Source organism: Photinus pyralis, unplaced genomic scaffold (assembly GCF_008802855.1).
Source record: "Photinus pyralis isolate 1611_PpyrPB1 unplaced genomic scaffold, Ppyr1.3 Ppyr1.4_LG2, whole genome shotgun sequence".
NCBI lineage: Eukaryota > Metazoa > Arthropoda > Insecta > Coleoptera > Lampyridae > Photinus > Photinus pyralis.
This window is the reverse complement of record NW_022170403.1, coordinates 17,354,666-17,368,838: the sequence shown is the minus strand read 5'-3', so window position 1 is coordinate 17,368,838 and position 14,173 is coordinate 17,354,666. Positions and strand designations below refer to the sequence as shown.

Sequence of the window (14,173 nt, the reverse complement as noted above, 5' to 3'; positions counted from 1 at the left end):
GCAAAATTTAGCCAATAATCCAAGTGCATTCCACATTAATTAGCTATATGAACTGATGAATTGAAATGTGACATCCTGTAATTTGACGGTCATTAAATCTAACGTACCTACTTAGGTAGTTAAAGAGAAACTTACCTATCTATATGGACATAATTAATTAAAAACAATGAGATAAGATAAGCAGTATAAGAGAAAAAGCGGTGAAAAGGGTAAGCTTGTTCATTATGGCGGAATCCTTTTGGCTAGAGGACTCTACTCTAACCATGATCCCAAAAATTAGTGCGTGATGGGTTGTAGAATATGACAAAGTGGAGATGAAACTTTATGATTCACCTGCGCGATAAACTTAGGTATGGGGTTCGCGCACCAATGAAAATTAATGTGAAAGTAGCTGTTAGTAGTCGGCGGCGACCTGGATGTGATATCGACGGAACGGACGGACTCGAGCGTCACCAGAAGAAAAAAACCCTGTTCCTGACCAAAGTCGGTGGTTTCGGAACGATCACGAAGGTTTGTCACAATCGGTAACCACAGGCAGTCGGTTGAAGAAATAACGAGTTAATCCAGAATTTGGCGAGTGGTTAGGTCCAGGGAAGCAACTAAAACAGAATTACGACACACGGACGCGATTATCCTAACGGGAACGCAAGCAACAGAGCATGAATTAATTAGCGGTAGTTATAAGAAATCAATCGCAAGAAATGTAAAACAATACCCCCCTTATGATTAGCGGAAGTGGCAAAATGTAGGGAAAATTGTTAAAATGTGATCTTACTATACGCAGTTAAACACCGAAAGGCTAAAAGATTCCCTCTAAACAGCGGTCTTACCTTTATAAAATTCGGTCATTTCATGAAGGGATCGACGGTTTCCCAGCCGATACAGCGATTGTTTACATCCAAAAATTAAAATTTCCTTAATTATGTGACCTGCGATAAACATAAAATCTGTAATTGGACTTCAAATTTAGGGCTGTCGGATGCTACAAAAATAATTTAGATATCTCCACGCACTTGGGTATTTTATCTGTGCTCCACGGGAACAATTACAAGATTGTTCAATTATACAACGTAACAGGTTTCCTTACCAGCTGCTAAGACGACACTAGAAGTTAAAGCAGGTAGCAGGCACTTCTATCTTCTGGATCAAACTCCTAAAAGAAATAAAGTTCCGGAACGCCACTTCTTGTAACAAAGCGCCTATAAAATGTCATTATACCAACGAGATAACTTTGATAATTTCACGTGTGGTATTTCAGCGACAATTNATTTGGCACATTTCAACCAGTGAAATGTCTCGATTTCAAATTGCTGCGCCAATGGGAACGAATTATAGTGATAATTGCACGTGTGGTATTTCAGCGATAATTTCACGTGTGGTATTTCAGCGACAATTCAACTCATGTATAAAAAATCGCATAAGCCGCAGTGAAATTGTCACTTTGACAGCGGCAAAAGTTACCTGCAACTTTTCCAGCGACAAATGCACTAGTGGTTTTTTCACTTATTCATTTTCGAACCAATTATCGCATTATCCTTTCCCATATGACTAGTTTGACGTCTGTCAATAATTGATTAATATGGTGAATTTCTTGTTCGTTAAATTGTCCTGCCGAATTACACTCGAGGTTTGTATTTAAACCGAGTAAATTTGGGTTGTTGCAATTCAAATCTGTTTCCTTTTAGCAATTGAACTCGAAAAACTGTCAACCTAAAAATGCTCCACCTGCGGTGTCGCATTTTTATTAGTTGACAGTTTTTCTCGTCTAATTGCTAGGCAACAGATTTTCATTACCTAAACAACCCAAATTTACTCGGTAAAATACAAACCTCTTGTGCAATTATAAGTGATAATTTCACGTGTGGTATTTCAGCGACAATTCAATGCGATTATTCAATGACATTTGTCAAACTTCCACCAGTGAAATGACGCGAAATTTTGTCGTATTAACCGGAACATTCTTCTTAGTTTGTTAATCAATTTCGACAACCGCCTTATCACCACATCTTTTAATTTAATCACTCATAACGAATTAGCTTGGAGCACAAAAGTTCGAATAGAATCAATAGCAAAATGAAAAGCAACTTCCATAATTTATTTTGACGTTTATTGTTGTCATGGAAATACATTCGCGTGGGTAATTATGCTTAATTTTTCTTTTGATTCGTTGAATAGTCCTCCATAATACCATTCGTAGTCGCAGTATTTGTAGATTATTTTTGAGCTGCTGCTCCACTCATGCTAGTTACGCTTTTTAATACCACGAGCGCGCGTAACTAGCATTCGTGACAGCACCTCAAAAATATTCGACAATACTTCCGACTACTTATGGTATTATATATGAAAATTTCTATCAGATAACGCTAAACTTACTGCACCATGGCTGGTTCGTATTTGCAGCAATCGTTACGTTTCTTTCTTAATTCTGAAGTTGTTGTACATATTAGGGGATTAATTATTGCTCCTGTTGTATTTCAAATAACCCTAATAATGTACAGGAGAGCAGGATATTGCATTTAAATTCCTATGTTCCTACTTACCGTGCATCACCCAGTACCTAGGTGAAGTAATTGGAAACATAAATAAAAGAACAGTTAATATTGTAAAATGTATTTATACATCAACTATTACTTACTACTTTTACTGTTGTATCGAAAAAACAATAACAATAACATTCAATCGGGAATCAACATAGTATCAACAAATGCACTGAACGAGTGCAATGATCAGGGAATAATTTTATAAATGTGTGTAGGAAAAGCTTACAAAAATATGATTTAACTGAAAAAGACACTATAAAAATAACAGCAATACTCTACCATAACAATTATTTTTACTTAAGCCTTTATTGACAACATGAGTATTACTAGTACTACTATTATTAGGTAGATATAATTTAAAAAATATTGAGTACAGGTGAACTGTATTAAAGAAATTCTAAATGGCCAATATTGTGCAGTTTGTCATTATTCAATAGTGATAATTTGGTCCGTTAAAGTTAAAGGGTCATAACTGGATATTTTACTACAGGGATTTGTCCGTTTCGCTTTTTCTTAACAGTTTTTTTAATACCCTGTTCACATTCCAGATATTAGCTTAATCGTTTTGTGCGTAAATATACAAAGTGTAGAAATATACATAATAAAATAATAATTAACTATATAGTTCGGATCAGTCGAAATTTGACTTTCAATGAGAAAATGTAGGAAGAGTTAGGCCGTCTATGCCTCGTAATACTTAGATTAAGTGTTATGCACAGCACATTTGGCAGTAGCCTATTATCACGAGCAAGTCAATATCTACATACATTTTTATTGCGGTATTAAAAAATTAACTAAATACTTATTGGTTGACTACTGTAACAATATGTCATCGGATATTTTACACTTTTGGCACATAATATCACTAACAACCGTGCGCTCAACTTCAGGTAAGTAACTGACGTATTGTTACAGTAAAGTTGTTTTATCTCAGGAAACATCACGATGTTGATGTCTTGTTTTTCGATTGACACCAAATGTAAACCATGTACCTACTTTACGACCGAGTGAATTCGAGTTTTGAGAGTTCAGTTGTAGGGACGATCCCATGTAGGATGAATCTAGCTTGTAACTTTTATTTCCTGAAATGAATTCAAATATGGACAGGATTAGATCTGAAAGATAGGTAGGTAACTCAGGAGCAAAAGAATTTTGTGGATTGATAATGATTGAAATACTTCAATTAAATGCATGTTTAACGATAGCTATAAATTAATCAGCGTAAATATTCAGGCTTTTTATAAGTTTATTAATTATATGATTTATTAAATCGTGAAAAATGATTTTCCTAAGAAAAACTATAAGACTCCACTAGCGGAATTGTAATACACCATGAACTGGATTGACTTTGTGCGTGTCCTCAAGACAGGGAGTATTACGCCAACAGTTACTTGATATCTGATGGTTTGTGATCCTTGTACAAATCTCAGCAAACCACATAGGTATTATCCATTTCAACGAAATTAAAATCGATTTTCCATGGTGCAAATTAAACCTTCTTGTGGTTTGGTCCAAAAAATGCCAATGTCCATATGCTCAAAACTTCACAAACGGTTTCAGGATTTAAATGTCTCTCAAATAATAATTAAAAACCAGAGCAATTTCAAAGGCCTACGCGAGTTTGTACTATAGAGTTAATGTAGGAATCTGACATCCATCAGAGGGTGTGATACTTTAGTAACAGTAATTGAAACAGTGGTTCACAATTTTCAAATAAGGAAGATTGTGGATAACAACAATTGACGATACCTACCTCTTGGTTTGCGCGGAGGTCTCCTTTGCGATCGAGCCGCAATTCGTGCTAACTGTTTGGCAGCAGGTGGGAAGTCTAACCGATCAGATTTATCTTGAGCAACTAGTCGACGTTCATCAGAAAATGCTTGAAGCCAAGTTTGTTTCTCGAGCGATGACCGAAGACAAAACAAAATCCATTTGTCTCTTACACAGCTGTAAACCCTCAACGCATGTCTTACACTCACACCCGTTTGAACATCTATAAAATGAAGTTTTTACTTGTTATTTAGAACAAACGGTATACCTTTTCCATCTGAAACATCAATGACTTCACTTGTGTTCATGTCTATCCGTCCTTTGTATACATAAGTATTTCTTTTTAAAATGTCCTACAATAAAAATTTGCCATTTAATAATTAACGTGATGGACCAACAGAAAGTAGGTACCTTTTTACAATAAATAAGTTGATGATCAAACAGAAACAAAGTAATATTACTTGTCCACATTCCACTAGTAATTCTAACAGCTTCTCCTTGATGAATCAACTGAGAACTAAATTCAATCAAGTCTTCTCCCTAAAGAATAGCATTTTAAAAAGAATTTCACAACATAAAGAACTGTCCCTTACTTCCCACCCTTCGACCCTTTGCTGCCAAGCCGCCAACTTTTCTAAACTCTCCATTCTCCTTTTCCGTTCATTAATTAATACTGCAACACCTCTCATTGCCTTTAGAGCTTCCTTAATATTGTGATAGTCTGGATGATCAGCCTTAGTATACTTCAGCAATTCGGCTAATTGTAAAGGGTACTTGCAAATCCTCTGCACTGGGGTTAATAAGTAACCATCTAGGGGAATTTCAATGAGACCCCTCATCAATCTACAGGCTTCGAAAAACTTGCAATAATTATTAAATTGATACAATTCCTGCAATAAAGCTGTGGCTACTGGATGACTGTTGCAATAATCTGAGTACATCTCAAAACCTCCCTTACGTTTAATGAAACAGTTCCCGACGCAACTTTTGTAAGGTGCGTCCCAGTCTATACACGATTCTAAGTCTTTTAAAAATGCAGATTGAAATTCTAATATGTCCTCTAAATTGATAAATATAATGTCTATTTGCTCCGCGGTAAACATGTCCTTTCTCTTACGACATTCAGATATGTAACCCTCCGCAATGTCTTGGAGTACTTTAACAAATTCGCGTTCGGTGTGCACTAACTCACGCACTACACTAGTTCTAACTTGGTCGTTAGATAACAATGATATACTAGTCCTTCTACGTAATTGAGTAGGCATTGATTGTCCCGAAGCCATCGCAGCTAAACAGTCTTCTACAGTATCCTCTTGACTCACACGTAAACGTACAAAAGCCGCTGGAAACCAACCCTCCTTGCCCCCGGACGAACCCCACCACCAATCCCTATTAACAGTCTCTAACACTTCGATCACATCTCCAGCTCTGAATGCCAACTCTTCTGCCTCAATCGCAACATGATCAAACACCGCTTCAGCTAAGATAATCACGTCTTCGTCCATAGCCAATTCTAACGACTTTTTTCGTTCGGTCAATGAAGCAATTGAGGATTCAGAATCGGACATCATTTCATCTTCTGACGTTCCGATTCGTCCGTCGTGCTCATCTTCGCTTAAGATGTTGGCTCCACCCAGCCTTAAACCTAGCAATACACAAAAATAGTAAGTGCGATGTGGGTACGTGGAGTGGTTAGTATTAGAGTTGAAGACTAGTACATCACAACTGGGAAATAAAAGAATGAGTTACTAGGGATTACCTATTGCTCATTGAGTTTCAGAAAAAATACTACGATGGGGTGGAAACGAATGCCTTAATTAACATAAGACTTACCTGCTGTTTTTGTACGCATCAATGGCGACAATTTGTCTATATCCACAGGTTGACTAAGAGATCTTCTAAGTTGCCCACGACGTTGAGTTGCACGTAACTGAACGCCGCCCGGAGCATCAGGGGGTTTTTTCCGAGGACTCATTCTGTGAGGTCGCCCCTGTAAGGGTGCGGGAGAAGACATCATACGGCGATAAGAAGAACGCGAATCCCACTGAAATAACCGTTGTCCACCCAAGTCCGAATGCGTTCTTCTGATGTAGTGATGCCGGTGCGCTCGATTTTGTAATTCAGCCTGTAAACAAATACAAAAATAAATAAAAATGTCAAGGGTTAATAATACTTTCGTAGTTCCCTTACATGCGTCGTCCGCCTACCTACGATTTTCATTACTTTCAGCGCCGGCGTTCCGTGTCAGCGTCAATAAATAGTATATTAAGTATTAAGGTCAGTAGGTGTAGGTACTTTACTGGTTGAGGATAATAATTGCAAACCGAGAGCGCAGCTCGAGGTTTGCAATATTATCCGAAATCGGTTAAGCACCTACTGACCGTGGTGCTTACGCTATTTTTTGCACGATCAATTTATAATTGATATAAACTAAATTCGAATGTATCAATGTGGTAGCATCACAATGGGTTCAGTAATTTTTTGTGGGTTGCTACAGTTACGTTTCTGTTTTTGAAAACAAAACAACACGTGCGCGAAACGTGGTTTGGTTGAGACTAAGTGAACATACCTAAATGATTCAGAAGATTTCGAAATAGAAGATGCATGGAGTATTGGCTGCGCATCGATCATTCCCGAAAAATTTAAAAGTAGTTATGAAGCCGCATATGATTCTTTCCTTAAATGGTGTGAAAGTAAATGTCAAACTGACATAAGTGAAAAAATTGTGTTAGCATATTTTGTTCAACGTAGTGAAGGATTGAAATGGCTTATGGTGTGATTATTCCATGTTGAAAATATGATTTTTCTAAGAAGGTGTGTTGATATTTCTAAATACAGTACGCTGATAGCATTTTTGAAAAGAAAGAACGTTGGGTATCAGCCAAAAAAATCTAGCGTTTTTTCTAAAGCAGATTTCCATAAATTTCTTACGGAAGCACCCGATGACACGTACTTGGTGAGTCATTAACTAACAAGATTGAAACCGCTCAGAAGATTTTATGTGGAACTCCAGGGAACCCTTCATCATCTTCGTTGCCATCAACAGAACCTGCTATTTCATACCGTACTAATTCAAATCCTCTATCGACTGCTGAGTGTGAAGAATCTGTAAACACAGTGTTTTCCAATTGCCTGTCTAATTCCCGAACTAATTTTTGTAACTTGCAAATTGTACATTTAACTTCCACATTAATAAACAATAATTTGATTTTTGACACATATCCTACTTGTCGCATGTTACTGTAACTGTCACTTGGTTGCTAAGCACGTTGCTATGATACACTTACCGCCCTAGGTTGGTAAGTGCACCTTACCGCCTTGAAAATGAATTAGTAAGTAGCCGACTATAACCGATCGTGCAAAAATGATTCATACTCCTAGCAACAATGATTGTCTTTACACGCTAGATATATACGCAGGTAAGAACATACAAACAACGGAATGGATTATTTTGGCAAAAAAATAATTAGTTCCGTATAAGTAAACAATCCTATCACGAAAATAATACCAAAACAGAACGAATGTGCGCAACAGATCCGTCAATTTTGTTTTGTTCAATTCAATAAGTTTAGGTACCAAATAAGATTTATATATGACTTGTCCCGCTAATTACCACTGTATTTTAATTTACCTTTCAATATTAAACACACGCAATTATGTAATTTACCATTTCAGTTCAACTAGCAAGACTATAATACATTCCCTTAATGCATATTGTAGCAATTAATTGCTTTGCAATTATTTGAAATAGTTCGAGTAGAAATTATATTAATTTTCTCGAAAGGGTTAATATTCAATTATGTGTCTATTACATATTAATTAATTCTGGAGCACTGTGAAAGATTTCAAAAAATTCCAATTAACATAAGCTGTGTATTATAATGCACCCAAAGATGATTTAATCTGATTCTACCTAAAGTATAGTGTATATTCCCTCAAAAAATTATCCTCATAAATTTTTTATTGCTTAAAATTGATGGTTTTTTGGGTTGTTTCTAAAGCCAATGTTAATTTTGATTACTTCTACCGAAACTGAAAAATCGCGTATTGGCATACCATAGCAATTCGCAAACAATATCCTTCAATATTAAGGAATCTGAAATCATCATGGACAAAAAGATTTTGATAACGAAAGGGGCCAAGAGAAATCGCTGTTTTCAAGTTTCTAGGTTTTCCGCTAGAGGGCGTATGGTTAAGAAGGATCTCGCAAAATAAAACGCGGGATTGTTGGCGAGTCTCACAAAGTTCTAAGTAAGATAAACTTATACACCTGGAATAAGCGTACGTATAGAAAAAATTAAATTAACGTGTACGAACTCTTATGAGAATTGTCTTTATGTTTATGGTGATGTATCAGAATGTGATCAGATACGATAGGACGGGTGCTCTTTTCTGTAGGTACATGATACGACTGATACGAGGGCTTTCAAGCTTAGATCTGAACGGAACATTCCAAGTTGAGCTACACTGTTAGCGAAATAAATGTTTTAATCACCTCATATTTACAAAAATGACATCACAAATAGTAATCGATCCATTCGTTTACGAGATATCGTGCTAACGGACGCACAAACGGACAGACAGACGGACATGCACCGCAAAATAATAATAATAAAATAATTTGATTAATTTACATTTGGTAATGTCTCTAATAAAGTGAATGTGATGCTCAGAATTCAGAAAATTTTCAACTTAGTAGAAGGGGAATGCTAAGGAAAAGAGATAAAAATTGGATGGTTTTTTGGAATGGACTTTATAATGTACACCGGGCTGTAGCCTGTAGCCCCCCAAAAGTTGAAGTCTAGTTGCGCCTATGAGTGCAGCTGTGCAGCCAAACAAAACGAGAGCAATTTGTGTGCAATTTTGCACTAATTTTAATCTAGTATTCATTATTAGAGTTTGTTATTTTGAATACAAATAGAAATGTCACAACGTACCATTAAAAATTTCAATACAGTTCATTTAATTCAACAAATTTGATATTATTCTCCTTAATTGGAGTGGTCCTTCGAGACACAACAAACAATACATAATTTTGGCCATATTCGAGCCGGATATAGTGCGACACCAGCAAGATCATCAATCAGTACCTATCATCATTCGCAAGTGGATACAGTTTGGAATTCGTAAGAAATATTGCAGCAGTAACGCATGGAAAATCAATTTGCATGCCGTGGATAGAAGGTGACATTAACAATCTAAGAATCGACAGTGAGTTTCCAGTTGTGATCTGCTTCAATTGGATTCCGGTAAACGAGACATATCTCGATTTATTGTATGTTTATGTTCTCATATTATCATATTCTTTTTGCACATTTTAATTCATTCCAAATACGTAACATTTGATTTTTTTTAGATAGATTTATTATTTACGCAGAACAATTTCATTTGAATATATTCATGATGGAGCCAGGAAAAGAAATAACATCATTACGACATTCACGGGCTATTATAAAGGCATCATTAACACGATTTGTTACCTTTCTCAATAAACCAGAGAACAGGAAAGATATCACGCAGTTACAGTTACGATTGAATAAAATTCAATCCGATTTTCAGGAATATAATATCATTCAAAATCAGTTAGAATTGCTTGATCAAAACGAATCAGCTGATCGCGATCAGATTGAAAATTCGTTTTTCGAAAACATGTCGCTTGCGAAACGATTTAATAAGTAATGTTAAAATAGGCACGACTTCCTCACCAGAGGGTAGTAATCAATTTCTTCAAACAGGTGTACACGAAAACTGTCAAGTGGATTCAGTCACAAATCTCAAATTGCCTCGCTTGAGTTTGCCAGAATTCCATGGTTCGTATGATACATTTGTAAACTTTGAAAACACATTTTCATCATTGATTCACGAAAACAAAAATTTAAATAAAATACAGAAAATGTTCTATTTAAAAAGTTGTTTAAAGGGTGATGCACATCGTCTAGTACAATCATTAGAAATTACTTCAGATAACTATGACGTAGCTTGGGATATGCTCAAGAAACGATACGAAAACAAACGTGTTATTGTCAACAGTCACATAAAATCATTATTCGAATTGCCCACAGTCACAAAGGATTCTTATATTTTATTACGCAAGTTACTAGACAGTGTTTTCCAACACATGAGCTCATTAGAAAAACTAAATGTTAACACGAAGGAATGGGATCAATTAATCATTTATTTTATTTCAACCAAAATCGATCAAGCAATGAAGAAAGAATGGGAAAATTCGTTACCAACAAATTCTCTTCCCACATTGCAGGAATTCATAGAATTTTTAACAAAAAGATGTTTTACCCTCGAAACTTTGTATAATCATTCACAAACAAATATTCACAACACAAAATCAATCCCAAACAAACAATTACCCCAATTTTCAAAGCCTTTTAAGGATAGGGAACATTCATTTGCTATAACGAATACCATTTTATGCCCATATTGCAAAAATAATCATTATATTTACAATTGTTATGCATTTCTAAATTTGCCCACAGAGGAAAAATTCTCACAGATCAGAAAAATGAAATTATGTAGCAATTGCCTACGCTCAGGACATCTCAAAAACTCTTGTCACTCTAGTAAATGTAGAAAATGCAACAAATCTCACAATACGTTATTACATGATGACAATTTTAATGCCCATAAGTTCAACACATCTCACAATGCTCGCAACGATACAGCTGCAAACATCCATCAAGCACAATCATCAGTTATGCAGGTTATAAATAGTGAAACATCACAGCAACAACCAAGCGAATCACAAAATATTACTCGTACATATCATTCATTTACAGGCATTTGCCAAACCGAAGTTTTACTATCAACAGCAGAAGTCTTCATAGACGACCGTTTTGGACGGTCACACAAATGTCGCGCTTTATTAGACTCTGGAAGTCAAAGTCATTTAATCACGCAAAAACTATGCAATAAATTGCAATTAAATCTCGAAGAATTCAGTTTACATCTCAAAGGTATTAATCAAGCATCTACTAATATTACGCAAAAAGCAACCACAAATATCAAATCAAAATTTTATTCATTTCAAGCTAGAGTATCATTTTTAGTCGTACCAAACATAACTAAAAACTTGCCTCTAGTAAGTTTTGATTCTAGAAATGTTGTACTTCCACGCAATCTGAATTTAGCAGATCCAGAATTTAACATCTCCAAAAGTGTAGATATTTTATTAGGTGCTAATTTGTTCTATGATTTATTATGTCACGATCAAATAAAGTTAGGTAAGGATAAACCTACATTGCAAAAGACACAACTCGGGTGGATTTTGTCAGGGACGGTTAATCTCAACCACGCGATAGTACGTAGATCAATTTGTAATCTTAACACAGAAATTTCAAACGAAACACTTAATAAAAATTTGTTAAAGTTTTGGGAAGTGGAGGAATTGCCACAAAAACAAATACTAACATCAGAAGCGCAGTATTGTGAAACATATTTTAAAGAAACGACAACACGTAATGCAGAAGGTAGATTTATTGTAAGATTGCCATTTTCAGATAAGATAGATGAACTTGGTAATTCAATGTCAATAGCCTTAAAACGATTTCACGCAACCGAATCGCGATTAGAAAGGAATAAAAATCTCAAAAATGAGTACCACAAATTTATGCTGGAATATGAACAATTAGGTCATATGTCTCCTAACACAAATAACTCAAAAAGTATCGAAGAAATATCGCATTTTTTACCGCATCATGCAGTAATAAAAGAATCCAGTACTACGACTAAATGTAGGGTAGTATTTGATGCTTCAGTAAAAACTAGCAATAATATTTCACTCAACGACCGGTTGCTCATGGGACCGATCAGTCCGATTTATTCCATATTATCATTAGGTTAAGACTCAGAAAAATTGTGTTAAACGCCGATTGTAAAATGATGTTTAGGCAGATTTTAGTGCATCCACATGATCGAAAGTATCAGCAAATTTTATGGCGATATGAACGACAACAGCCTATCATGACATACACTCTTAACACATTAACTTTCGGAACAAAATGTGCGCCATACCTTAGTACACGTTGTTTACTGCAATTGGCAATTGATAATGAAGAAAGTTATCCAAAAACAGCTCAAATAATTAAAAATTCATTTTACATTGACGATTTGTTAGTTAGTGTAGATACCATCGAAGAAGCTTTGCAATTATATAAAGAGCTTACAGTCATTTTTAGTACTGCAGGTTTTCAATTAAGGAAATGGTCATCAAATATAATCAACGCATTCTTTATGATATTTTAGGAAATGGAAATAATGATGAAAAATTGGTTCAATTTTGCGAAGGCAAGGAGTTAAAAACCTTGGGTGTGGTCTGGAATTCGATTTCAGATACACTGCATTATTCGGTAAACATAAAATCTATTCCTACACTAATTAACAAACGACACGTACTTTCAATAATTAGTCAAATATTTGATCCGATGGGACTTATTGTTCCAGCCATTATAAAACAAAAAATATTAATACAAACATTATGGACATTAAAACTCGGTTGGGATGAACCATTGCCAGAAGAACTACGTTTTTCTTGGATCACATTTGTAGAACAACTAAAATCATTACACGATATAAAAATACGCAGACATGTAGTATGTGAAGAGGCAACACGCGTTGAAATTCACGGTTTTAGCGATGCTTCTGAAAAGGCATACGGTGCGTGCTTGTATTTAGTATCAATAGACAAATACGGTAATTATTACTCACATCTTTTATGTGCTAAATCCAGGGTTGCACCTATAAAAAAAGTTACATTACCAAGACTAGAATTATTAGCTGCAGTTTTATTAGCAAAACTTGCAAATAATGTAATCTCATCTCTGGGAATTAAAATTTCAAAAATAGTTTATTATTGCGATTCAACCATAGTACTCTCATGGATAAAAATAGATCCTAGCCAACTTAAACCATTTGTTAGTAGCACACAGGGTAATAAAAATTAACGAATTAACAGATAAGGATAATTGGAGACATGTAAAATCGGAGCATAACTCGGCCGATATTATTTCACGTGGTATCAATCCAGCACAACTCTCACAGTTGGAGATTTGGTGGCAGGGACCTTCTTTTATATTCAGCGGGGAATCTGAATCAGATATTTTTATTGAACAACCTATCTCATCATTACCAGACATCAAACTAACTCTATTAAATGTTCGGGATGATCAATTTAATCTCTTTACTAGATATTCAAAGTTAAGTAAATTGCAACGGGTAGTAGCATATTGCTTCAAATTCAAAAACATTACTTTGGGAAAAAACAAGACATTGACAAATACTTTATCAGTTTCAGAACTCGAAATATCACTTACAGCTTTAATTAAGATTGCTCAACACGAACAGTTTTCACAGGAAATCAGACTTCTCCAGAAATCACAGCCATTAAATAATAATAGTAAATTAATTTCTTTACATCCATTTTTAGATGAACATGGTGTTATTAGAGTAGGAGGGAGATTGACAAATTCTCTACTGAACTACGAAAACCAGTTTCCCATAATTTTATGCGGTAAACATAATTTTACAAAACTCATCATTAAACACGAACATCTGAAACATTTACATGCTGGGACACAAAATTTATTATCAATAATTCGTTTAAAATATTGGCCCATTCATGGAAAAAATGCAGTGAAGGGTGTAATCAGGTCCTGCGTACGATGTTTCAGGGCAAATCCAAAACCCACAAGTTTTCTAATGGGGAATTTACCAACTGCTAGAGTAATACCCAGTAGAACATTTTCCAAGTGTGGCATAGATTATGCCGGACCAATTTTTGTGAAAGATGGAATTTTACGCAAATTCAAATTGGTAAAAACATACATATGTATTTTTGTATGTTTCGCAACTCG

At 35.3% G+C, this 14,173-nt stretch overlaps 1 protein-coding gene across 1 annotated transcript in view; it reads right to left on the bottom strand.

Annotated features, from left to right (window-relative positions):
* Nucleotides 1-3,113: 3,113 nt before the first annotated feature.
* Nucleotides 3,114-14,173, bottom strand: part of LOC116164881 (spermatogenesis-associated protein 13-like) — a 96,831-nt gene continuing 85,771 nt past the window's right edge. Inside the window, exons 8-13 of the mRNA XM_031479127.1 lie at nt 6,144-6,435; nt 4,904-5,955; nt 4,722-4,850; nt 4,579-4,663; nt 4,294-4,533; nt 3,114-3,622 (exon numbers count right to left, since the gene is read on the bottom strand). Coding sequence (XP_031334987.1) covers nt 3,471-3,622; nt 4,294-4,533; nt 4,579-4,663; nt 4,722-4,850; nt 4,904-5,955; nt 6,144-6,435 — 1,950 coding nt within the window. The 3' untranslated portion in view covers nt 3,114-3,470. The remainder of the gene's footprint in view (nt 3,623-4,293; nt 4,534-4,578; nt 4,664-4,721; nt 4,851-4,903; nt 5,956-6,143; nt 6,436-14,173) is intronic.